This window comes from Neofelis nebulosa, chromosome 1, assembly GCF_028018385.1.
Source record: "Neofelis nebulosa isolate mNeoNeb1 chromosome 1, mNeoNeb1.pri, whole genome shotgun sequence".
In the NCBI taxonomy this organism is placed as follows: domain Eukaryota; kingdom Metazoa; phylum Chordata; class Mammalia; order Carnivora; family Felidae; genus Neofelis; species Neofelis nebulosa.
Genome location: NC_080782.1, coordinates 29,259,388 through 29,287,303, shown reverse-complemented (window position 1 = coordinate 29,287,303; position 27,916 = coordinate 29,259,388). Strand labels below are relative to the sequence as shown.

The following is a 27,916-nucleotide window of genomic DNA, read 5'->3' as shown; positions in this document are numbered from 1 at the left end:
GTTCTGGGGAACCACAGGTGAATAAAAGGGTTCCCAAATGTATGGAAAAAATATTTTAAATTGTGTTATAACTGTAAGTGGTCCATGGGAATACAGAGAAGGGAGGGAGTAATTTGGGAAGGGTAAGAATGAAAGAGAAAAAGATGACCTTTGCATTTTTTTCAACTTTTAAGTAGACTTGCTAGTGATCTTTTTAAAGTTTAGACTTTCAGTTATGAAATGTTTTTACCACATAGAAAACTTTCAAAATAGACCCCTGTATATCCAGCTACTGAGACTTAACAGATACTAATATTTTGCCACATTTGCTTGAGATACTTACAAAAAAAATTTTTTTAAAATATTTATTTTTGAGAGAGAGAAACAGAGTGTGAGCAGGCGAGGGGCAGAGAGAAGGGGAGACACAGAATCCAGAGCAGGCTCCAGGCTCGAGCTGTCAGCAAAGAGCCCGACACAGGGCTCGAACCCACAAGCCATGAGAATATGACCTGAGCCGAAGTCGGACCTTTAACCAACTGAGCCACCCAGGTGCCCCAATGCCAGAGATATTTTTAAAGGGAATGTTATAACTTATAACTAAAGCCTTATTCCAACTTTTTCCCTCCCTGTGTCCCTAGAGGTAACCACTAGCCTGAAGTTGTTAAATATATATATATATACACACACACATATATATCTTTTTCATGCGTATGTTATACATTTATTAATGTGACCATGCCCATAAAAAGTGTATTGTGTGTCTTAAAGTTACATCAATAATCTATTCTTTAAATTGTATACCTGTTCTTTAGAAATTTGCTTTTCTTATTCACTATTGGTTTTGAAACTTCTCTATTTTGATATATGTTAATTCATTTTAAGTGCTGTCAAGTATTACATTGTTTGGATAATGAGGTTGTTTCTAGTTTTTTCTATTAAAAAATGCAATTAGAAGTACAAATAATATTTCCATAAGCACTGAACATCTCCCTGATACCCCATGTTCTCATTAGCACTTGGTGGACTTTATCATTTTTGCCAATATGATGAGAGTGAAATGAGATCCTTTAAGTTTAGGGTATTTTAATTAAATATTAAAGAATAAGGAAGAATTTATATGTCAAGGGTAGAGAACAGTACTAATGAGACAGTGGAGAAGCTAATCTTTGCCAGCCAAAAGAACTGAGATATTTCTGACTGTAATCTACAGTTGGAAAAATTTTACATATGACTCACTAAGTACATATACTCGTATTTGAAATAAAAGGTAATGTGAAACAACTGAGCAGTTGCATGTAGTAGAGTTTATTCTTAATACCAGTGCTGCTTGTGATCAATAAATTGATGTGACAGCCATTTTTAGGGCAGTTTGAAAATCATTGTTCAAGGGTAAGTATATAGAAGGGGAACAGGTAGGCTGGACCTTACCAGGGTATTAAATGTCATGGGCAGGAGTTTGCTTTATGTCCTAGTCATTTTCAGTGTTTTTTAGCAATAGAATACAACTGTCCTGTTCTCTTTCCCCACAAGAGGAGTGGAGGGTCAGTTTTTCTGAGACGTTAGCATTCTGGGCCTAGTATGAAAGCAGGCTTCTGGTAGTGGTGGTTAGGTTGGAGGACTGGGAAATAAAGACTTTTAAAGGAAGCAGTTAGAAATTCTGGAGGCAGGCTATTGCGTGACACCAGATAAGAGCTGATGTTGCCCAGAACTCAAGCAGTGGCAGCATGACTGTGGACAGATTGGACAGACAGTTTATAGGTACGATTGTTGTTCTTCACCACTGACTGACTGTGGAGATTGAGTGTGAGGGAAGAATTAAAGGTGACGCCTGCGTTTATTCTGTTGCTTATATAAATGTAAGTATTATTAACTGGTATACGGGACTGAGAAGAGCAAATTTGAAGGAGGAATATGTAATCAGATTTAGATGGTTGTGGGGAAAGGTACCTGATCTACCAATGGGGGAGTATAAATGCTCACGTTGAAAATTTGAGCCGAAAGCTTAAAGGAAAGATGTGAGCTAACAGTGTATATTTCATAGTTGCCAGTGTATACTTGGGCCATCAAGTCCTGCAGCAGGGAGGTAACTCCAAGAACACGAAGTGGGAGCAGGTAAGAAAGTCAGGGATGGAACCTTGAGCAATCCCAACGTATGAGGGAATGGGTAAACAGGATAAAAAGAGGAAGGCAGAAGTAGGAAGAGAATTATGGGGAAAGTAAAGGTGAGTGCCTGGGAGAAAGGCTAAGTGAAACTGAAATGATCTAAGATAAATGCCAAATATAGCTGGAGAAATATTTAGGGTTCATTGTACCAGGCCTGATCATGCTAAGTGGAATAGTTTACTTTCTAGCTGTTGACTAGGTGTTTCTCATCAGTGTAAGGCAGTTTTGAGTTAACAGTGTACCATTTAGTTAAGTGGGTACTCTTTTTAAGAGTGCTTCAATTCTGCCTAGTGAGTTTACATACCAAACAAACAGGTCATTGTCTCAAAAAGCTTGTGTATTTCTTATGCGTTAAATTTGAAGACTATTTCCTTCCCTTACTGAGCTTTCCTGTGACTTATCACAGAGAGTACAAAGTAGTAACATTCAGCTGACTGTAAAATAAGTTAAAAATTTGTTTTGTAATAAACTCAGTTTAGGTCAAGTAAAAATATCTATGATACTTTAATAAAAGCAGTTGGATCATTTAGGAAATGACCTATCACATCTAACTTTAATGTGGACAAATTTTTGTTGGTTTAGAATCCATTTTTCCTTTCATGCTTTGTTGTATTTTAACTTTCAGGCTACTTGGGCAGAAGTGATGTTCGCTTTTGGAAATTTTGTAGGAGAAACTCTTTTTGCTTGTTTATTATTTTTTTAATGCTTATTATTTAATGTTTATTTTTGAGAGAGAGTATGAGTGGGACAGGGGCAGAGATAGGGGGAGACACAGAATCTGAAGCAGGCTCCAGGCCGCGAGCTGTTGGCACAGACCCTGACGTGGGACTTGAACCCACTAACCACGAGATCATGACCTGAGCTGACATCGGATGCTTAACTGACTGAGACACTCAGATGCCCCACAATATGCTTTTTAATTCTGGCATTCACTCTACTGGACAAATTTCCTACTTGATTAAATGGATGTTCATTGAAGATATTTCTAAACTTCTCTCTCAACATTTTATTTACTTTTATTTTATTTAGAAGACATATACTTTAAAAGGAGAATATTAATGGTACGGTAGTAACATTATAAAATGTCACTCCAATGGACTAGGAAAGATAATTCTTGACTGATATATGTCTTTATATCTAAATGTTATCCAATTTCAGTGAGCTAACCAGTCCTTTGTTTGGATTGTGTGGGGGAAATTCCAAATAGAGTTCATAAATCTGAACAGAAGAGAGCTGCAAATCCAAGTGGAGTAAAGGTCATCTAACTGCCTTCTAAAATATTAGAAGATTAGTTTATCTTTGGTCTTCGAGTAGCCGTATGCAATGTGTTAAAAATCCATTTAAAAAATTAGTTGTAAAGTAAGCAAAAAAAATTTTTTTAATGCTTATTTATTTTTGAGACAGAGAGAGAGGGAGACACAGAATCCTAAGCAGGCTCCAGGCTCCGAGCTGTCAACACAGAGCCCAGTACGGGGCTTGAACTCACAAACTGTGAGATCGTGACCTGTGTTGAAGTCGGACGCTCAACCGACTGAACCACTCAGGTGCCCCAAATAGGCAAATTTTTAGATCTTGTTAACTACGTGATTCAGGAAACTTAAGGCTGTATTTGGTATTGAAACCAAATTATAATTTTCTGAAGCCAGGCTTTCTAGTTCAGTTTAAACTTGTAGTCCTACAAATATACCTTTAAAAAAAAAATCTGTTTTTACATAGGGTTTTTTAAAGAGAGATGTTCTACTGTGTACTATATGACATGTAATAAGACAGAATTTGTTTTATTTTGATATAGCTTGCATTGAAAGGCTCTAGCTACAGTGGACTGCTTGAACGGCATCATATTCACACCAAAAATGTAGAGCATATTCTAGATAGTTTACGGTGAGTCATTGGGATTGGATCTTGGATGGGCTTTTGTATTCAGGACTTTTAATTTTTATTTTTACTAGAAGATGATCCTGCGATTTTTAGTAAAGATTTCCGTTATAAAATAATTTTCAGAAAATTATATCGTGGTTAATGGAGTTGACATTGTAGTGTTTCTAAGGAAATTTTTGTACTCTGAAAATTTCACAGATTTTCAGTTAATATTTGGTCTGAGAAGTGCCTTTTCCACAGAGACAATTCTGTATACATTATGCTTGAACTGTATATGTAATGTTTTTTTAAACAATACTAGATTATATGGGTGTTCATTAAAATATTATTTGAATGTCTGAATATCATAGAAACTTCAGTTAATTCAATTAATGCAGTCAGTGAATAAGTTTATATAAGAGAATCAGTGTGAGAACATGCAAAGTAGAAAGTATTTTAGTTACGGTTTCAGCGTCTGACAACTGAATGAATATTTTGGATTTAAAGTAATGACTATTTTGTTTTATAATTAAAAGTCTCTCAAGATGTGACTCTTCTAGGACATTTTTGTATTAATGAATTTTAGCATCAGGAATAGAGAAAATGAATTGAAATTCTCATTTATCAATATTGCTATTTGTCAGGGACTGTAACAACATGTTTTTAAAGCATGTAAAGATTTGGGATCGTTGTTAACTTTCAGTTTACTCTTGTGCATCTTGACTTACCATAGTTAATTGGCTGTTGTAATTAAAATGAAGCTAAGCTTGCAAAGCTAAACATAAATTTGTTTATAAAACAAGTTTATTTTACATCATTGTAATAATTTGCCTCTCAGAAAACATCCTTTAAATTATTAGTGGAAATTTTATGTAACGTTTACTTTCTTATCTTAGGAATGAGGGAATTGAGGTTCGCCTAGTAAAGAGGAGAGAATATGATGAAGAAATTGTTCGATGGGCAGATGCTGTCATAGCTGCAGGAGGTAATAGTTTTACAGAGGGAAAGATTGGAATACAGAAATGCTCTTTAATATACATTTCCAGATACCCTGTAGTCTAGCTGTATTGAAGGCTTCAGAATCCTACCACAAGATGCATTTTTAGATTTTTAGGATAAGATTTAAAAAGATCTGCTATATGTAACATTTTGCTTTTTTAGTGAATGAATGATGTTATTGTGAGGTTCCATGTATATTAAAGGTATATTTAACTTCAAATATGATTCAAAGAATGAGTTGTAACTGTATTTTGGTTTAGTTATACTAGTCTTAAAAAAAAGTTGAAATTATTTAAGAGTTTAACAGGATTAAATTTCATCCCACTCTGACTCTCATATACTTATACCTATTTTTTCCTGAGCTTTATTATTAAGTTAGTGAACATTCTTTCTAAAGCTTTAAATTGATAGCATTTGTTAGAAAAATCTACACCGGACACTTTGTTAGATATATTCTCATTAAAATATATTATGAGTTTGGATTGATGTTATGACAGAAAGAAAAAGAATTGGCTAATAGAAGTGATAGGATTAGAGCAGTAGTTCCCAACTGGAGGCTACTACTGGGCATCTAGCATGTAGAGGCCATGGATACTGCTGAACATCCTGTTATGCACAGGACAGCCCCCCACAACAAAGAATTATCTGGCCTAAAATGTCAGTCTTGCCACTGTTGAGAAATCCTGGGTTAGGGCTGGTGGGTAGAAAGGCAGTGGAGAGGCCTCTGGTGGTCAACAGGATGGGGTGGGAGTGAGATTGTTAAAATAAAAGTACTTGTGTTCAGAATGATGTTAAAAACTAGTTTTGTAACAAATCTGGTTATGTAGGTGATGGCACGATGCTTCTGGCGGCAAGTAAAGTCTTGGACAGACTTAAACCAGTTATTGGAGTAAACACTGATCCAGAACGGTAAGGAAAAACACATTCTCTTTATTTGCTCTCTGTGTGTGTGTGTGTGTGTGTGTGTGTGTGTGTGTGTGTTGTACATACAGTCATACTTTGCTCTGCTTAGTATCTATTTCTGATAAATCTTAAATTTTGGAAGGTCTTTATTTCCTCTACCGTAGTCACATTGCTGTGCTCTGTTGCTGCAGAGAGTTTACTGTGGTGCATGTTTAAGTGAAAGCATCATTGTTCCTGGTTATCATGAATATTAGAACCATGTTCCAAAAACATTTTAGAGATGAAATTCAGGCACGTAGAATTCATTTCTACTTTTAGTGCAATTTTTATTCTTTAGTACAAGTTGTTTCCAAGGATCTAGCTCTTGCTTATAGCTCAGGCATGAGAAATATATATGCATTTAGCTGCCATTGGTGGTAGAAAATTTATGATATGGGATGGACAGGTCCTCACATTTGACTTCCCAGGTAGTCTGGGAGTAGGATCTGTGGCAGGATAGACCTGAGCCCTTGACCTAGGTGAGTATTGGTGTCCTTCAGTATTGCTGAAGAGGGATGAGTTAATGTCCCATCTTCTACCTTTCTTATGTCTCTCATCTCCATTCCTGGTTATATCTCCACTGATTTTCTGGGTGACTTCATCAATTTAATGAAGAGACCAAACCCTGTCATCACTTCTTTTTTTCTTTCCTCAGCTTCACTGACATTTAGCATCGTTCTATTCCAGCCACCCACAGCATGACCATACCTGGACTTGATGATCATCTAGAATTGCCCCATCTCGCAAATCTTAATTCCACTCTGACCACAGTCTCCTATCTTTAATAGCAGTCTTATTCCCTCAATTCTGCTAAGTCTGCCCTTTGGTTTTCAGTGCATTGAACCCCTCTATTTTCTTCAGTTAATTTTCCCTCACTTCATTCACTTGCTTGACAAATTTCGTAGACATTTTGTACCATTGTCTTTCTGCTCAATCCTACCTCTGTCGATCATCCTTTTTATTCCTCTATCAGCACTGCTGAGGCCATCTGGGTAAAAAAATAGAAACTTAAGCTTCGTGGCCTAGTTTGCACCCCAGCTTACTTCCAATTTGTAGTTTCTAGCACTTAGAACTGGACCCAAAATTTTCTGTGTGGCTCAGGTCCTCTCTCTTCCCCATTCTGTGTGGTAGCTTCTTCAAGGCTATTTAACTTGTATATATTCCCTGCTTTCCCTACCCTTCCTCCTTCAGCATTAGCCTTCTCCTTTACCTGATAGAGGAAATGGAAGTCATTGGATAAGAACTTCTTTACCTTTTCCCTGGCTTAAAATAAAAACCTTGTTCTGTTCCCTTTCTTTCCTTTTCTCCCTTTGCACATGGTTCCTCTTAGGCTAAAACCTTGCTCAAGACTGTCATCTTTTAAGAAAATTTAATAAATTCTTTACCCTGTGCCTTTCTCTTGATTATTATTCTTTTTCTTCCTCTTTACCCCCAAGCTTGGTATCTCCACTTACTTACTTCAGTTGTTTTTAAACCTTTGCTAGCTTTTCTGGATTTGCTCCCACCAGTTCATTGACATTCTTTTTGTCTTACTAGTGATGTCCTGGTTATTGAACTTACTGGACATTTTAGTCCTTGTCTAACTTGATTTCTGGGAAATTTTTGGTCCTGACTTCTCCTTTAATGCATCTGTACTTCTTTGGCATTTATGACCGCCATTCCCCCCCTGCCCCTTCTTCCTATCCTGATGGCTACTACTTTGTGTCTTTTGAAGGATGTTATATTTTAGTCACTGCTTAAATAGTGGTGTTTTTATATATTACCCTCTGGGCCATCTTTCTCTCACTCCTTTTTTTTTTTTTTTTTTTTTAATTTTTGATAGAGACAGAGTACAAGTGGGGGAGGGGCAGAGAGAGAAGGAGACACAGAATCCGAAGCAGGCTCCAGGCTCTGAGCTGTCATCACAGAGCCCGACCTGGGGCTCAAACTCACTGTGAGACCATGAACTGAATTTGGACACTCAACCGACTGAGCCACCCAGACGCCCCTCTCTTTCACTCTTTATAATGTCTCCAGAATAGCTGATTAATATCTCTGGTTGAACTTAGATCGTGGACTCCAAAATATTTATATCTAACATTGATCTTGTTTCCACTCTTACCCGTATTTATATTCTCTTCCCACTGCAGCCAGAGTGACTTCTCTGCTCCAAATCTTACGGTGGCTCCCTTATCTAACTCAGAGTACAATCTAATTCTTTATTCTGGCTAGGGTGACCAACTCATCCTGGTTTGCCAAGGACTTTTCTAGTTTTAGCACCAAAAGTTCTATGTCCTGGGAAAATTGTCAGTCCCAGGCAAACTGGAACAGTTGGTCTCCTTCGCTGTGATATGTAAGACTGTACGTTTTCTGGTTCCTGATTATTCTTTGTCCTTTTCTCCTGTTATTTTTCTCTTATTTGAGCCATTCTAGCCTCTACTTGAATGTATCCATTGGCATTAAAAATGTAACATGTCTGAGCGCCTGGCTGGCTCAGTCCGTAGAGCATGTGGCTTTTTTTTTTTTTTTTTAATGTTTATCTTTGAGAGAGAGAGAGAGAGACAGAAAGAAAGAGAGGGAAGGAGGAAGGGAAAGAGAGGGAGACAGAGAATCCTGAGCAGGCTCCGCACCATCAGTGTGGAGTCTGACATGGGGCTCGAACTCATGAACGGTGTGATCATGACCTGAGCTGAAATCAAGAGTCGGGTACTTAACCAACTGACCCACCCAGGTGCCCCATGTGAGTCTTAATCTCAGAGTCGTGAGTTTAAGCCTCACATTGGGCATGGAGCCTATTTGAAAAAAAAAAAAAAAAAAAAAAGTAACATGCCTGCAAATGAACCTATCTCCTTTGCCCTCCCCTACCATACTTGATGAATGGAGTCATAACCTGTGCTAAAGCTGTGACCACCTGTCCCTCATCCACCCCCCTACCCCCACCCCCACCCCATCCCCACCTTACCACACTGGTCTGTGGATCTAATTCTGAGTTCTTGGGATCTTACCTTTGAGTCCATCTCTTGCCATCGTCACTGGTAATGAACACCGTGTAGGCGTTTATAGTTTGTTGTTTAAATTACCACAGTAGCTCCCAGTCTTGCTCTTTCCAACCCATCCATTACACTTTGTCTTCATGTTACTCCAAAGTACAAATAGTGTATCCACTCCTAAATTAGAATCTTTTAGGCTTTCCCATGACTTTTAGGATACATTGCAAATTCCTTAGTATAATAGTATGATCTTTCACCATCTGTTGCCTGTTTGCTTTTTAGTTTAATCTATCCTCATTTACTGTATGCTCTTCAGTAAAAAACAAAACAACAACAAAAACAACACCTCTAGGAACAGCCTAGGATTCTTCCTAAGGCTGTTTCTTTTTTTTTGAATCGCATCTTTTCTCCCAGTTTTGTTGAGATATAATTGACATGCAGACTGCATAAATTTAAGGTGTAACGCATAATGACTTATACATAATGTGAAATGATTGCTACAGTAAATTTACTTATCTCATATAGACATGAAAAAAAGGGCTTTTTTTGGTGATGAGAACTCTTAGGATCTACTCTTTTAATAACTTTCAGATATACTATACAGCAGTGTTAACTATAGTCATCCTGTTGTCCATTACATCCCCAGTATTTACAGTCTTATAAGTGGAAGTTTGTACCTTTGACCATCCTCACCAGTTCCTCTACTGCCCACTCTGACGGCTGTTCTTAAGTGCAAATGTTCGATCTGAGCGTCTGCTGACACCATGGGTGGAGGCTTTTCCTCTGATGAGGAGCTTTGTTGATATTTAAGACAGTAGGATTTGAAAGAATAAGTGAAAGAGTTCTCCAAAAGGCCCATATTCTTTTCATGTCTATATATGCGCTTTTGTCCAGAATGCCCTTATACCACATACTGAGGTGTGTAGTTGTATAATTGTTCATTCATGACTCTGGTGCATCTTGTGGGCTCTGACTATAATTCCCTCTAGAGATTGCTTATCCTTTCATATCGTTTTCTGCTTGGTTGTTTGTCTCCTCCATTAGACTATACATTTCTTGAGCATAGGACTTTGTATTTTAATTTTTCTATTGCTTTTATAGTATTATACGTAGTCCATAGACAGTAAACCTTTGAACTGAATGATTAATTAAATGCTTTTAGGGAATAGGGCTAGGACCCCAACCTGAGTAAAAATTTCTTGAGCATAAGTTATTGAGATCATTGGTTCAGTAAATATTTTTTTGACTGCTTTCAGTGTTGATGCATGTATATTTTAGAAATTCTTATGGCATATTTTTTTTTTTTAATTTATTTATTTATTTTTGGGACAGAGAGAGACAAAGCATGAACGGGGCAGGGGCAGAGAGAGAGGGAGACACAGAATCGGAAACAGGCTCCAGGCTCCGAGCCATCAGCCCAGAGCCTGACGCGGGGCTCGAACTCACGGACCGCGAGATCGTGACCTGGCTGAAGTCGGACGCTTAACCGACTGCGCCACCCAGGCGCCCCTCTTATGGCATATTTTTATATCTTTAAGAGATTCTTTAGTGGTCACATTTCATACAGTTTGTTGAGACATATTTTCCTTTAAAAACCTGGCTTAATAGTCATAAGCTTGTGGAGATTTTGAAACTGGTAAACAGACACTACTGCTTCTCTAATTTCTACCTAGAATAATAGGCTTTAGAAGTCCTTTGGTTTCTCTTCTTGTCTACAGGCCAGAAATGTATTAAGCCTCCTAGCTTGTTCGGTAATTCAGGTTGCCTGACTTCTTTTTCTTAAGCACTGTGGTGACTCACAAGCCTTAATCCTAGAAGTTAATATTCAACTTAAATTTCCTTTCCTCTATTAGTTATCAAATGCTGCATAACAAATCAAACCAGAACTTAAAGGCTTAAGTAGTAAAAATCATTTATTATCTCTCCTGGTTTCTGTGTATCTGGAATTCAGGAGTGGCTTGGATGGGTGGTTTGGCTTGAGATCTCTCCTCATAAGGTTATAGTTACATGTCAGGTGGGGCTGCAGGCACTTGGGAGGCTTGACTTGGGCTCGGAGATACCCTTCTAAGATGGTTCACTCACATGGTCACTCACATGTAAATTAAATATATAACCGGTTTGTCTTGTTTGTATTCTGCAATTGTCTACTGAACTTTTAAATAATAATGACATTTGAATGCTTAATAATTAAAATAGGGTATACGACATGTAGTAGCTAGCCTACAAGATAGCTGCCTAGCATTTACACCTTTATGTGGTTACCTCTCCCCTTCTGTATTCAATCAGGACTGGCCTATGGAATATGGTATGACAGTGTGTAGATTCCAAGGCCAGGTCATAAATGGTATTCCAGCTTCTGTTTTGGTCTTTTGGATTGTACATTCTGGGGTAAGTCAGCCAGCATGATGTGAAGATAGTCAAGCAGCCCTATGGAGAGGCTCATGTGCAGAAGAATTGAGGTGTCTTGCCAATAGCTCACACAATTTGCCAGCCCTGTGAGTGAGCCACACTGAAAATGAATTGTTCAGGCCAAGTCAGGCCTTCAGATGCTCACAGCCCTAGCTGATATCTGACTATAACCTCATGAGAGATTGTTCTCTCTAGGATGTTTTAGACCTCCAGTTGACCCTAGCTGGTATTGTTCTATCAAATGACTGTTGATACCTTTTATATACTTAGCACTATGTAAAGTGTTGCAGGGAGTATAGAAATTAAAACACTTAGGCCTTGCCTAAGCGTCTTAATTTCAGTGTTGATCCACTCAGATAAAGAAATTGACTAGTCACGACTTTGTAAAAAGGTTTTTCTCTGCTCTTCACACTTAATGTAGTTATTATGAAGAGTTTGTTTTGCAAAGCCTACTCTCAATATTTCCTTCAAGATCAATGCATCATGTAATGATGATTGAGCTTTCTGGACACCTTTTCTCATGTTAGGTGCCATATTATCTCATCTTTCTATAGCAACTATAGGCAATCTTAACACTTTGTAATTTGCAATTTTTTTTAAAAAAAATTGTCTTCTGCATCAAGCTCTTTTTTTTTTTAATGTTTATTTTTGAGAGAAAGAGTGAGAGTGGGAGAGGGACAAAGAGAGAGGGAGACATAGAATCTAAAGTAGTCTCTAGGCTCCGAGCTGTCAGCACAGAGTCTGACATAGGACTCGAACTCATGAACCACAAGATCATGACCTGAGCCAAAGTCAGACACTCAACCAACTGAGCCACCCAGGTGCCCCATACATCAAGCTTTTAACTCCTTGAAAAGGAGTTAATTCTTCTATATTTTTTTAATAAATGAAGGATTGCATTGGATTAAGCTTTATGATTTCTCTTTATGACTTGGAATATCTTAAATGACATTTAAAAGATTTATGGTTCACTTTTGAACCATAGTTTGATTCCTCAGAATAACCTTTTGAGATTGGTGGTTCTATCACCCTTTTAGAGATGAGGAAGCTGATGCTAAAATGACTTGCCTAAAGTTAATAGATAAATATTATAAAAGTAGGATGCAAATGTCACTATACCATCAGATAATTTTATAGGGAAATCAATCAGTGGCACATTTGCTGTTTTTTTTTTAGTTTCACTGTAATGTGGAAACTTAAGTAGTTTTGTGTATCATGGCATTAAAGCTGTATGTAAAATCACTTTGGTCTTTCTGTTTGGTCTTTCTGTCTTATTGAAAATACAGAAAACTTTGTAGCAAAAAAATGAAGTATAGAATAAAAATTTACAAAATTTTATGTCTGATTTTTATAGCTTATGATACCTTTTGAATGAAATTTTTTTTTCCTCTTTCTTCCCTTTACACCACTCCAAATCTCTTAAAATAAAGGTCTGAGGGTCATTTATGTCTTCCTGTTCGATATACACATTCCTTTCCAGAAGCCTTACAGAAGTTCTATCGTGGTGAGTTCAGGTAGGAATTTCTTACAGTTGTTTTACAAATAATCTTAATAAATATGTGCTATTAAAAATGCTATTGAACAGTACAAGTTAGATAATATTTGGCTTAGTCCATAGTTACAACAGTAGCCATAAAAAGTAATAAACTAGCTGAGTCACAAACATCTCTACCTTACTTTCTTCTAGTCCAGGTGGAACTGTCCAGAAACCCTGACAAGTGCCCTTGGCCTGTAACATAATTGCACGTGGAGGGGTTTTCTCCATCAGTGAGATAGAGGCCACATTTCTACTTTTTAAACCTGGTTCTGTGTTCTTAGCAGTTTGGTAGAAAGATAGTTAAAACTGTTGGCTAAAATTAAGTGTTCAAATTCTGAGATTTTATATTTTTTATCCTCATCTCCTATCCGGAATGGCTGAGGGTTGGATTTACTCCACTATGCTGAAGGTTCCTGATGTCTTTATTTTACATATTAAGTGTATCTTAAGCAGGGGGATGTTTATTCATATTTTTTTTCACTTACTGTGTTCGGAGGCCAGGCTGTCCTGAAAAAAGAAGGATGGGGGGAGGAGCTGAGATGGGGTTGGTGATGATAGTAGAGTGAGCCAAGTTGGACTACTTTTTTATTTCCTGATTTAGACTAGATTTTTATTGTTGGAGAAAGCTTTTTCTCTGGTTTTTGTGAAATTGTATTAAGTCTTCTTGACTTGTGGAATCATTAATAATGATTCCAGTTTCTATTGATTTCAGAAGTTTGGCACCTCTACAGATGACCAGTTTATAGCTACCAAATGGTAGTATATTTTTATATGCTAATCTAGCAGAATCTGTCCCACTAACTTTTTGACACATCAGTTTTTGGTTTTGAAATTAATTTTACCTGATTTTTTTTCCTTTTATCAAAAATGTTTAAGTTTTAGGTATAATCTTAAATGTTATAATATTTGTCATTGATTTCTTTTTTATTATTAAAAAAAATCATCATTACAGAATTTTAGGGGAGGGAATTTTGTCTAATCTGACCACCAGAACACAGTATTATTTTAATTTCAGAGTGCTTTCTTTTCTTCATGTTATGTTTTTGTATGAGCAAAATGCAACTATATCTAACTCAGTATCTTAGATTTAATGGATATATGATAAAGAATTTGGCTTTAATTCAGTTATGTGTGAGATTCTATATAAATACATTAGATATTTCTGTTATAATTGAGAGACCTAATCTCTAAATTTGTCTTTGAGTAGGAACCTGTGGGTTTTGGATGTTTCTGGTATAATTTGTTCATGGGATAACTAGTTTTTTAATATTTTTATTTTTTTAATTTGGTGAAATTATATCTAATTCTAAAATTACTTTATTCTATCTTAAATTAATTCGATTTTCCTTCACTCTTCTAAGGTGGTTATGGAGGCAACGAATCAGATTGTACCTTGAAGGGACTGGCATAAACCCTGTTCCCGTGGACCTTCACGAAGAGCAGCTGAGTTTGAATCAACATAGCAGAGCCTTCAACATTGAAAGAGTTCATGATGAAAGTAGGTGGATTGGGAATTAGATGTGTTTGGAGCAATATTTAACTTAGAGTTCCTTTGATTTCTAATTTCTAGAAGTAATAATCTATAATTATTTGAGGATTTTAGTGCCACTGACCATACTTAAGAAAATAACAGTGAACTACTTCAGGTGTAAAATTTAATGACTAGATACTGAAATAAGAAGTAAGCATATTTCCAGAAGAAATGTTATCTAGGATTGAAAACTTGTTGATTATGGAAGGATTATAAATGTCTAAGAGAATAGTTGATATTTAAGGACAGATTCTTGGCCTTAATCTTTGAAATGTCAAAAAGGAAAAAGAAAGCAGTAGAAATAAAACGAGCTAGTATGTAGATTTCATCATAATTATACACTTGTATAGTTGTATTTAAATGTATTCACCACAGTTATGCTCATTGATTTAAAACCTTTTTGTTGAGAAATTTTGCATCTTAGCCTTAAGATTTGTGTTTCAATCTCTGTAAACTGCTAAGAGAATATTAGCATAAGGTGATATGCAGTTTTTTGTTATGAGTGTTCAGGTGAATTCTCAGTTGTGAGTTAATTTGTGGGTTATAATTTAACCATATTTTCCCACTTTTTCCAGTAACTATAAGATTTTTATGATACAAGAAGATCCCAAGAGATATACTAGATATCTACGGACTCCAGGAAAAGATATTTTTTTGTCCTGTGTTTCATTTCTTGGCTAAACTTACCAGGAAAAGCTACCTTTAAATATCTGTTTTGTCTCTGTCTTGTCGTGGTACCTGATGTTTATTTATGGTCATTGTTCTCAGAGTTTTTCATGGTGATTTAAAGCTTTTTATTTTTCAGTTTATTTATTTATTTTGAGAGAGGGAGACAGAGTGCGAGCAGGAGAGGGGCAAAGAGAGGGAGACTCCCAAGCAGGCCTCCAGCATCAGCACACAGAGCCCAGCACAGGGCTTGAACTCACAAAACCATGAGATTGTGACATGAGCCAAAATCAAGAGTGGGATGTGTAACCAATTGAGCCCCCAAGGCACCCCCATGGTGATTTATAGGTTTATATAGGTTAGGATATTCTTAAACTATGTGTTCATGTCATGTTTTAAAGATGCTCTCCCCACCCAATCATATGCATATGGATTCCTATTACTGTTTTTCAAAGACTGCAGTAAGATTTAAATTTTTAACTAAAAGTTTTACTTTATCCCTCACCAAAAGAAGTTATTGCTACCACCAGAGATGTTTAAGATTTGGCTCTGAAATTCACCAACTACATTATAGGAAAGCTATAGATTGATATTCAGAGATTCATTGCTCAGATTCCTGTCTCAGATTTACCGTTTAGTTTGTAAAACTAAATATATATAGAAACAAAATCACATAGTTATTAACTAAGTAACATCCAGGATGTTCACATCTGATTAATGTTTTTCTAGAAAAAGAAGAGAAAATGTTCAAAATAAAAAAAAACACAACAGAATTTCTCAAAATGTAGGCACCATTCTTTGAATTGAAAGGACTCACAAGTAATGGTAACAGATTTCAAACCAAGGTATGTCAGAATATTAGGGATGAAACAAAGCTCCTGAAAGCTTCCAGAGAGGAAGTGGTGGTGGTGATTGTGGCTGAAGTAGGTTATTTTATATATAAAGAATCTGGAATCAGAATAGTTTCAGAATTCTCAATAGCAACACTGGAAATTACTATGCTTATTATAATAATTATTTTTGTTAGAAGCAATTATATGATATTTAACTGTGTCTAGGCACTATTTTAGAGGGCTTTTTTGTGAGTTTTGTTATTTTTATAGCTTTATGAGAAAAAATTTAGGAAGATTTCAAATTGTATCTCATTTTTTTCTATTTAAATTCTTAGCAAGTTGGTAGGGAACATTTCTTAGGAGGCTGCCATTAGGAATTTTGAAATATTGGAGTAGATTTGGGAGTATAAATATGCTACCATGTTTTATCCTGGATTTAGCTTTCTAATAATATATTTATATTTATGTGTTTTAATTTTTAATTTAAATTCAAATTAGTTAACATCAGTATAGTCTTGGCTTCAGGAGTAGAACTCAGTGATTCATCTCTTACATAGGATACCCAGTGCTCATGCCAAAAAGTGCCCTCTTTAATGCCAATCACCCATTTAACCCGTCCCCCTACCCACCTCCCCTCCAGCAACCCTCAGTTTGTTCTGTGTATTTTAGAGTCTCTTATGGTTTGCCTCCCTCTCTGTTTATATCTTATTTTTCCTTCCCATCCCATATGTTCATCTGTCGAGTTTCTCAAATGCCACATGAGTGAAATCATATACCTGTCTTTCTTTCACTGACTTATTTCGCTTAGCATAATACTCTCTAGTTCCATCCATGTTGTCTGTTGTAAATTAAAAAAAAATTTTTTTAGAGAGAGCATGAGTGGAGGAGAAGGGCAGAGGGAGAGCAAGAGAGAGAGGGAGAGCAAGAGAGAGAGTGAGAGCGAGAGAGAGAAAGAGAGAGAGAGACAGAATCCTAAGCAAGCTCCACATTCAGCACAGAGCTCTATGCCAGGCTTGATTTCATGACCCTGGGTTCATGACCTGAACCAAAATCAAGAGTCAGATGCTCAACTGACTGAGCCACCCAGGCTCCCCTAGCTTTCTAATTTAGAACCAAAGATTACAGAGAAAAAAAAAATTCTAGTGTTGTGTGTGTTTGTTTAACTTTTCAGCTTAAGAAAAATCTATCCTTTATTGGATTGTATTTATGTACAAGTTGTTAAAGGATATGTTCAAGGGAAGGTAGGGTTGGTATATTATTATTTTTAAAAATTTTCATCACATAAATTAGTAGCTTTATTTGCAAGTCTAGTTGTATTAATTTGGATAAGTGAATTGATTTGATAGATAATCCCAGATTCTCAGTGGCTTAACATATTGAAAGTTTATTTCTATTTCATGTCACTGTCAACAGGGGGTTGAAGAACTTCCAAACAGTGCCTCCTACCATCTTCTAAGGCCACTGAGTTTTCTATTGGATCCTCTGTAGCTTGTGGAAAGAAGAAAGAGCATAGAGTATCTTAAGGCAGGTTTTAGGAGCCAGGCTTTATCACTACTTTTCCTCATATTTCATTGGCCATTACTAGTCTCATGGGTGTACCCACTGCAAGTAAACCTGGAAACATAGTGTAGCAGCATGTGAAAGAGAATTGTACATGTAGTGGTCCCTGTTACTAGTATAACAATTCTATATTTAAAAATACAAATTATAATTAATTTTGTAATCCATTGTTTTGGATAGAAAATTGTTAATTGTCCTTTACATGTCCTATTGAATTAAGTTATAAATGTACAGTTTCATCGGTTAGGTAATGTTTGGTAGTAGTCAATTAGCATGAAAGAAAATATAGGCAGAATTAAGATGATTGATGAGACCTGAAGCAATCTTAATTTTCTTGTTTGACAAAGGGTTCTAGGTGAAATTCAGCAAGTACACACAATAAAAGTGCAAAATGGAAAGGAAAATTTGGATAGGGAGAAATGGGAATAGAGGCAGAAAGTCAATACTATATAAAATACATGGTTACAGTTTGGTGAGAAATCAGATTTATTAGTAATATTTAGTGAGTACCTACTGTTAGTTTGGCATTTGCAGAAAATCTGTGGGGAGATGTAAAACAAATTCCATTAGGAATTACCTTACGTAGGGGTGCCTGGGTGGCTCAGTCAGTTAAGCCTCTGACTTGGGCTCAGGTCATGATCTCACAGTTTGTGAGTTCGAGCCCCACTCGAGCTCTGTGCTGACAGCTCAGAGCCTGGAGCCTGCCTAGGATTCTGTGTCTCCCTCTCTCTCTGCCCCTCCCCCACTTGTACTTTGTCCCATTCTCTCTCTCTCTCTGTCTCTCTGTCTCTCTCTCTCTCCGTCTCTCTCTCTCTCTCTCTCTCTCTCTCTCTCCGTCTCTCTCTCTCTCTCTCCCTCCCTCCCTCCCTCCTACCCTCCTTCCCTCCCTCCCTCAAAAATAAACACTAAAAAGAAAAAGGAATTACCTTATGTAAAGAAAAATAATTTAAAGAATAAAATTTAGTTTTTTACATTTGTAAAACTGTTAAATTTTGACATGTGTGAGAATGATAGATCTAGTACCAAATTAAGACAATTTCAAAAGTTAGGTTTTATAATCTTTAATGTGAATTTGATTAAACATATCAAATTTTTTGATATACCTTTTTGTGTCAAGTTTTTTCAGCTATATTATGAGATTGAGCTGATCACATTAGCCCATCGTACAATTTAATCAGATAAGTTTTCTTATGGTCTTTGGCATTGTATGACAACTTGTTATATTCAAAAGCATCGTTGGGTCCCCCATAGACTGTTAAATCCAAAAGAAATGAGATGCGTGTAATTAGTGTCTAATAAACATAAACAGGAATATAATAGGGTAGCAAGTCAGGAGAATATTAGATCAGTGGTTGTGTTGGTGACAGTGGTAGAGATTTTATTAGTATATGAGGTGTTTAGTGTGTATTAGATATTTATTACTGCATAACAAATCACCCCCAAATTAAGCATCTTAAAACACAAATATTTATGATTTCAGAGATTGTGAAGGTCAAGACTCCAGGAACAGGTTAGCTTGTTAGTTCTGGTTTAGAGTCTTTTTGGGAGGAGGATCAAGCTGTCAGCCAGGACAGCAGTATTTGAAGACATCTGGGACTGCAAGATGTGCTTCTCAGCTCCTCACATAACTCTTAGCAGGAGGCTTTAGTTCCTCACTATGTAGGCCTCTTTATTTGACTGCTCATGAAGTCTCTCCCCATCCCCCCAACCCCCCAGAAGCCAAGTGATCTGAGAAAAGAGGCTGAGGTGGAAGGAAGCCAGGGTGGCTTTTTAAACCAAATCTTGGAAGTGTCGTACCATCGCTTGTATCGTACCCTCTTTGGTCACATAGACCAAACCTAATACTCTATCAGAGAGTTACACAAGAATGTGAATACCCGCAGGCAGGAATCACTGGGGACCCTGTTAGAGGCTAGTTACCACAGTCCAGGTAGACTTTCAAGCTTTGACTTAGGAGAAAGCATGGAGGAGACAGAGAAGGGAACTTGTTCCACAGTGCTCGCCCAGCGAGAGTTGGGTGCAACGAATCCGCTTTCGGTGACATTGAGAAGATGAGGTTGGCATTTCCAGTTGGGAGACTGATAAAAGATAAGTAAAAGAAACCGTTTGAAGGTGACAGTTGCAATTTTAATGGAGAAAGCAGTGGGAATCCTTTGGAGGATTTTGTGATGAAGTGAGGTTTAAATATCAAGGCAGATTACATAAACTGTGCATATAGCCTTATAGAATAAAAAAGAAAAAAAAGATGACATTTTTCAGAAGTCATGAAAGGAGATGTGGCAGTGTTCCTTTGGGACTACTATTGGTAGAAACACTCTTGAAGTTTTCTATTTAAAAAAAAGAAATCTGATCTCTAATAATAACTGATTTGGTTTCCAGTATGAGCCATGGGTATAATTTGCCACTTAACTTCAAAGTGGCTCTTCTCTGGAAGTACTTGATCATTGCTACCTCTGAAGCTTTTAGAGAGAAATTAAATGTGACAACAAAAATCTTATGAGAAGAATAAATATTTATTTTCTCGGTCTTGAAAAATTGTTTCAAGAAGAATTAAGGCTTATTTTGGAGAGCTAGAGGCTTCATTGCAGCAATGTTAGGTGACTTTGAGGTTCATATTATGAACATTTTATTTATTTTTTAATATTTTTGTTTTTTATTTTTTTATAATTTTTTTCGCATTTATTTATTTTTGAGAGACAGAACAAGACAGAGCGTGAGTGGGGGAGGGGCCGAGAGGGGAGGGGGACACAGAATCTGAAGCAGGCCCCAGGCTGTCAGCACAGAGCCTGATGCGGGGCTCAAATCCACGGACCCTGTGATCATGACCTGAGCTGAAGTCAGATGCTTAACCGACTGAGCCACCCAGGCGCCCTAGTTTTTTCATGTTTTATTTATTTTTGAGAGAGCGAGCGAGTGAGCATGAGAGAGTCAAATGAGCATGAGTAAGCGGGGGAGGGGCAGAGAGAGACAGAATCTGAAGCAGACGCCACACTGTCAACACAGAGCTGACACGGGGCTTAAACCCACGAGTGGTGAGATCATGACCTGAGCTGAAGCTGGATGCTGAACTGACTGAGCCATCCAGGCGCCCCTATTATGAACACTTTAAATAAGATATTTTATTTATATGTTAATAATGTTAAAGTATGGATTATAGCGAAAAGTGTGAATATTGTAATGTCTCATAAAATTGAAATCCTAACGTTTCTAAGATTTAAACAAGTTGTCTTGAAAAAATTTTTTTCATCACCTTCAGGACCTGAGGCTTCAGGACCCCAGCTTTTGCCAGTGAGGGCACTAAATGAAGTCTTCATTGGGGAGAGTCTATCATCCAGGTACTTTTAAACCTGTGATCTTGAGTTTGGAATTTAATGTTTTAGTAATTTTTAGATATTTATTCAATTTCTATAACTTAAGAATTATGAATAATTAAGGTGGTAGAAGTAATAGAAGTGAATTATTAAATGAAATATTTCCCAAACCCTCTCACACATTTATAATACGTGTTAAGGGGAAAGAAGGTTCTATGACCAAAAAAGTTTGTGAAACCCTAGATTAAACAAAAAGTTATTTGGGTCCTGTTACTGCAGGGCCTTTAATCTATCATATAGGTGGCTTTATAAATGTTTAAGAGAATGATATACTAGGCATACATTTGCAGTTGTTACAAACTTTTATAGACAGTCCATATCACAACTTCCCTACTAATTATCTTAATAGTGTCCCTTAAGGTAGATTTGTTTGCTTATTTTTATCCAGGATCTAGTTAAGGATTATGCATTGCATTGGCCATCATGGCCCTTTAGAATTAAGAACAGTTCCTCAGTCCCACCACTGTTTTTTCATTCATGATATTAATATTTTGGAATAGTCTAACCCAGCTGGTTTGTAGAATATCCCTTGTTTTAGATTTGTATGATTTTTTTCCTATGCATGATGAGATTCATGCTAAACATGTTGGGCAGGAATACTACTTGGTGCTAATTGTATCCCTTATGCAACATCGTATGTCAAGTATATTGACAGTTTATGATTTGTAACCATTATTAGCAAATATTAAGGTTAATAAAGTTCCTCATTAGTATAAAAAAATAGTATTTTATTACTGATGAAATCTGTTTTGTGGGTGTTGAGTATAATTTAGGCTTAAATTGTCAGAATTTTGTTTCAAAACTTTTTGTGTGACATTAGTTACCAGTTGTAAAATGACTGCCATAACGTAATGTTAATTTAATTCTTCATTGTCATTTAGAACTTGCCTTTGCATTTTTCTAGATGTAAATGAATTAGGAGTGGAAAATTAGAGATGAATCTGTCCCACTTTGCTGCTACCAGAACCATGTGACCCTTTGAAGATCATGTAGTTGATTCCCTAGCTTACTGAGAGTTCCATGTATTCTGGAATTCTGTTCGTTGTCCTGTCTTTTCATAAGAAGTTTAATTATGATGAGAAATGTTTGTCTTAATTAAAGAAGATACCTCTGTTTTAGCCAATCATTAACTCAGGTAGTACTGAAAAGAACAAAGCCTGATTCAGCAGCATGCTTTGGCCAATCTTTTTCAGTTATAATTATTTTGATTAATGTAATTTTAAGTTTATTCAGTAAAAATATATTGTGTACCTGCTATGTGTGACATGCGAGTCACTAGGGATCTTATTTTTTTTGGAGTGTAGTAAAATGTATAATTTTTTAAAGTATTAAAAGTAAAAGTTATTCTTCAAAGGAATCCTAAACATACATTCTTTACAGAACGTAAAGTATAAATATATTTATTTTAACATAGTAATGAGACTTACACTATACATAAGATTTTTTCTTTTGCTATATACCAAGTTTGAAGCAATATGGAAATGAATAATGGATACTTTTATGTGATAAAGAAGGCAGAAAATGTATCTCTGATTAGTGATATAATTTAGTCATGATTACTAAAAACAGAAGGCAGAAAGCAACAACTTTAAATGAAATTGAAGAAATTTCTACATTAAATAGATGACAAATGAAACCTTGCCATTTGTGACAGCACGGATGGACCTAGAGGGTTTTATGCTAAGTGAAATAAGTCAGCTAGAGAAAGGCAATTACCGTGTGATTTCACTCATAATGTGGATTTTAAGAAACAAAACAAATGAACAAACAGAAAAAAAAGAAACAGACTCTTAAATGCAGAGAACAAACTGGTGGTTGCCAGAGGGGAGGGGTGGTGGGTGAAAGAGATAGAGGGGCCTAAGAGAGCACTGGTCTTGATGAGCTCTGAGAGATGTACACAATTGTTGAATCATACTGTACATCTGAAACTAATAGAACACTGTTAATTATACTTGAATAACAAAATAATAGATGACAAAGGTAAAAATGTTTTGTAAGTTTATGTTTATCCTAGAGAAGCCATTTAATGGCTTATGTTATTCGGTTTGTATATTTTAAAAGTTGTAACTTCTGAGAGCTTCTACTAGTGTTGCTTTATAATTTGTACTTACTAAAAATTAAATAACTTATAAAAGGAGGAAAACTGGGATCAGTTGACAGACTTTTGGGAATTCAGTGAAGTCCCATTAGATTTTAGATTGAATGTTGTTTTCTGTGGCAGCAGTGATTTGGTTGGTTTATCTCCTAAATAATGTCTGATGCTGCTTCTTTTTGTGTTCTTTGAGCCTCACCTTATATCCTTACTAAGATAAGGAGAGCAGTGGGTTCGCTTCTGATGCTATTGAAAAAGTTCTCACTATTGGAGGTATCTATGACATAGACCCTTAGCTGGAAAGGAAATGAACACTTACTGGATGCCTGCTGTGTGTCAGGCACTGTGTGTATTACCGCATTAAACTCTCATAGCAACCCTGTGAGAAAGGGTAGTTGTAATTATCAGTGAAAAAACTGAGATTTGAAGCGTTCAAATGACTTGTCCATGGTCATATAATTAATTAGTTAGCATTATAACTGTCATATAAAACCCAGTATTTCTGATTCCAGGTCCTGTACTGAGGCTTCACTATGCCCTGAAAACTTAAGTGCTTTGCTTGGAAAATATGAAGTGCAGCAATATTATTCCTGCCTCATTTATAATGTTCTTACATTTAAGAACATTTTAAAAGCCCAATTTTTTTTTTTTTCTTTTCTCCTATTTGTTCTAACCTAGAATGTCTTATTCTTGGGCTGTAGCAGTGGAGAATTTAAGAAGAAGTATCCCCACTCTAAAGGGACTGTGAGTTTTATTGCTGCCTTAAAAAAATAATTTCCCTGAAAAAAAATTTCTGAGTTGACTAATCTTGATAAACCTGCATGTGAGAATGACACTAAATTTGCTCATTGTTTTGGACTCAACACCTCTTACCTGACTATACTTTTCTTCCTCTCCAGCTCTGCTTCTCTCCTGTCCCCACTTAACTCTAATCAATCTTTTGTTTCAGTGTGATTCTGGCATAATAGCAGCCATTCCTGTAGAGTTGACTGGCTTGTCTGAATGTAATAGGCTCCTAATATGTCTAAAATTCCCAACATTCTAGGAAAACATAACAAAGCTATGAAATAGATTAAATGTGAATATTAAGCCTATCTTTTATGAAGAATGGTGACTTCAGAGAAAAAATGAAAAGGAGTTGTGCCATGTAAAACCTTTAAAGATTGAATTTGGCAGGAGAAATTGAAAGGGTTAAAATAAGAGATAATATTATCCATTGAATGTTAGTGTTTGCAAGCCTAATAATTGTCATTATTGGAAAATCTATATTAAGAGTTTAACTTTTTTATCTGCTGGACAAAAATAACCCAGTGTTGATCAATGACACCATTATTTTAAGATACAGTTTACAAAATAAGCTTTTACATGTTTCAAAAGTTTTTTTGAATAATTGTAAATTTGTATGTTCATACAGTTAAGGAATAGTGCCATTTTTTCTGGTGTCAGAAAACCCATTTGATTTAATACTTATGAAATACTGTAAGAAATAGAAATCTCTAAAGAAATTATAGTTTTAGTTTTATTCCTAGTTTTGCCCACTGATGCAGCACTGAGAATTTTCTTTAGAACTTTATCTCTCTTAGCTTACTATCCATTCAAAAGGCACATTAACATGTAACTTAAAAAACACGAGTTGACCAGGAACTGTTGGTAACTTGAAGGATTAGATACAGATTGGGATATATCAAGAACTATCTACCAAGAAAGAAACTCACTTAAGAATGGTATTTTCTTTTTGAATTCTGAAATAAGGATCTGTATGTGCTAGAGTCCATAAAAACAGTAGAAGCAATCATAGGTAAAAATTTATAAGGAGCCCTTGTTTGAAATGTTAAAATACTGATACAAAGGAACATATGGATAGGAGAGGGATGCAGTTTTACAGATTTTTTTTTTTTTTTTTTTTTTACTTTTTCACTTAATCATTATTGGTATTAGCATCATGGTGTGCGTGCCTAAGTCAGGTATGTCTGAGTCAAGCTGGCCCACTTAGAGTTCATTAGTTCTGAAGAAACGGTGTTTGTCTTATTTACCGTGAGCCATAAATTCAGCAAATCCAGTTTTATATTCTCAATTCTTAGGGCTTCCTACTATGAGATTTCAGTTGATGATGGTCCATGGGAAAAACAGAAGAGTTCAGGGCTCAATTTGTGTACTGGAACAGGATCAAAGGCCTGGTGAGTACCTTGGGATGTTACTTATTGACTTTTGTGAAATATTTTAAGTAATGTAATTTACTCGATGCTGCATATCGGTGTATCTAAGGCCTCTGAAACGCAAGAGGTAGCCTGGTGTTGTTATGTTGGTTGGCCCAGTTTCTGCTTTACTCATCAGTTGGCTCTAGAAGTCCTGCCTGGACTTCTTAGATTAGAGCTATAGCCTGGATTTGGTCATTCTTTAGCCTGTTGCCCTAGGTTTGTAAAGAGAAAAAAGAAAATGTTTTGGGGGACTGTATTGTTTTTAAATGAAAAATATTTTAAATAATAGTAAAGAAATGAAAACAACTACAGTAACAACAACAAATGTCCTGGAGGTTTGTGCGTCAAAGGCTTAACTAGAGATAACTTGGGCTCCTGTATCTTGTTTACCCTATAACCTCTCTCTGGGTAATGGCTTCGCTTCTTGGTACACAGACACGGATGCCTCCCAGACTTTTATCTGTAGCTATCTTGTTTCCTGAGCCCAAACTTCTGTTCTAGAATTACCTACTAAATAGAATGTTAATAGACCTTCAAATCAACACATTCAAAACCAAATTTATTATCTTCAGGTTTTTTTAAAGGTTTTATTTATTTATTTTGAGAGAGAGAGAGCAAGTGGAGGGGAGAGAGAGAGGGAGAGAGAGAATCCCAAGCAGGCTCCACACTGTCAGCACAGAGCCCATGTGGGGCTTGAACTCAGGAACTGTGAGATCATGACCTGAGCCAAAATCAAGAATCGGACACTTAACTAAGTGAGCCACCCAGGAGCCCCCATCTTTAGTTTTTCTTGCTGTGATCCCTGTATTGCTTAATAATATCACTGTTACCATGAGTTCATGCTCTAGAGAAAAAACAGTACTCCTTAAAACCTGGCTCTTACTTTTGAGTCTCCCTGTTCTCCTCTTTACATGTACTGGTCTCTGAATCCTGCCAGTCACGCTTCTGAAGTCCTTGCCCCTCTTTTTCAGTTTCTACCGCAGTGTGGTCTACTGCTCTATGCCACACTTCTGTTTCTGCAGTTTCTACTGCTGTTTGGTCCAGGCCCATCTTTTTAGTGAATAATCTTTGTGCCTCACCCTTTATTCTTCAGGCCGTCGTCCATACTGCCAACAGAGTAATATTTCTAAAATGTAGATAAATTTGACTATTCCTTTCTGTGCTGTAAAAGCTTCATTGACTTCTGACTGTGTTCAGATTAGTCTGCATGTAAGACGCTTTAAATATGATCTAAGAAACTTCACCAGCCTATTGTTGCCTTACTCTAACCCATTGGCACAACGGGGACACTGCAGGCTACTTGCAATTCTCAGCACAAGCCACATTGTCTCTGGGCTTTTTGTTTTTGCTCAGTGCAACTTCTTCCTGCATTGAATGCCTGAACATTTTCCACTTTCCTTACCCTGGCTGAAAAATCCAGTCTTCAAATGTCATTCTCTGTAGGAAATCTTTACTAGGACCTAGTTCTTCTCATCAGCATAATGAATCCCCTTTTGGTGCATCCCAAGCACTTTTTTGTAATAGCACTTTGACAGCACTTACCACATTATTAGTTCTCTAATTACCTAATACCCAGCTGGTTTGAGCAACTTGAAGTATTTGGCATGGTGACTAGTGGTTTTTTTGTTTGTTTGTTTGTTTAATTTTTGCATGTATAGCACAGTACCTAATACATATTCTCTCATTTTTTTTTTTTTCCAAATAAATGACTACATGCTTACAAATACAGCTAACAAACACAGTATTAATCTGTGATTTTAAGTTTGGATGGTTTAAAATGGAATTTTACTTCCCATTTTTTCGGTGTTTTTAATACTTTTTATTGTGGAAAAACTTAAATATCTGTAAGAGTAGGCAAAATAGTATAATCAATATCTGTGTACCCATTAATCAGTTTCAATAATTGTCAACACATGCCCAATCTTGTTTCCCTTTTGTCTTCTTTTGTCTCATAATACTTTGAAGTAATTTTCAGACATCACAGTTCATTCATAAGTACTTAGTAACTTCACATCTTTTAAAAATATCCTAGTCTTAGCCAAATAAACCTTTGGAGAAAAATGAGAAGTATCATTTTAAAATATTGGTTAATTTTTCATTTTTCTGAGGGGGGCCAGTGAGAACTACATGTCTAAAATGACTTTAACAATAGTTTGCAAAAATAATTTAATAATCTAAGATGCTATAAAATTATTTTGTAGCCCTCATAAAATGAAAACATTAGTTAATTGCTTTAATTTATCATAACATCTTTTCTGCTCAATATGATATGTTACTTGGTGAAAACTGGATTGAAAATCAGAAATCGTTTCCCAGATCCTGCTCCTCTTCTCCTAGGATTCTCACCGCCCCTCCCCCCCCCCCCCCCCCCCCCCCCCGCGCCCCCATCGTGGGCAAAGTGGTATAATTGAAAAGAGTACTGGCCTGGAAGTTAGAGAGACCTGGCAAAATCACCAACTAGCTTTGTGATCTTGTACAAGTTTCCTTTTCTGAAAAATGAGGGGAAATGGAACAGATAAAATAAGATTATCTTCTGGACTGTGATTCTGTAGGTTCTGTTGTATGCAGTAAATACTAGCTATCAGTTATTTAGCCCCTGTTACTTTGAATATACTGTGGTAGGTACTTTTTATACATTGACTATAATTCTTACAGAAATCCTGCAAGAAAGTGGTAGTATCCCTGTTTTATAAAGTAGAAATTGAGGCTTCACAAGGATAAACAATTTAGGGTGAGGTCAGAACTAATGTCAGAACCTGGATAAAAAAAAGCTCAGGTGTGCTTGACTAAAAAGCCAGTGCTTTTTTGAC

General features: G+C 36.3%; 1 protein-coding gene across 3 annotated transcripts in view; it reads left to right on the top strand.

Annotated features, from left to right (window-relative positions):
- NADK2 (NAD kinase 2, mitochondrial) overlaps window positions 1-27,916 on the top strand; it is a 49,259-nt gene that overhangs the window by 7,795 nt on the left and 13,548 nt on the right. The window contains exons 1-9 of one of the 3 annotated variants that reach the window (XM_058717574.1): window positions 1,817-1,835; window positions 3,935-4,023; window positions 4,896-4,984; window positions 5,826-5,907; window positions 12,749-12,832; window positions 14,217-14,353; window positions 20,702-20,780; window positions 23,587-23,652; window positions 24,990-25,085. In XM_058717574.1, coding sequence (XP_058573557.1) covers window positions 5,837-5,907; window positions 12,749-12,832; window positions 14,217-14,353; window positions 20,702-20,780; window positions 23,587-23,652; window positions 24,990-25,085 — 533 coding nt within the window. In that variant the 5' untranslated portion in view covers window positions 1,817-1,835; window positions 3,935-4,023; window positions 4,896-4,984; window positions 5,826-5,836. Of the gene's footprint in view, window positions 1-1,816; window positions 1,836-3,934; window positions 4,024-4,895; window positions 4,985-5,825; window positions 5,908-12,748; window positions 12,833-14,216; window positions 14,354-20,701; window positions 20,781-23,586; window positions 23,653-24,989; window positions 25,086-27,916 lie in introns of those variants that run through there. The other 2 variants (XM_058717558.1, XM_058717566.1) reach the window with 2 other exon arrangements.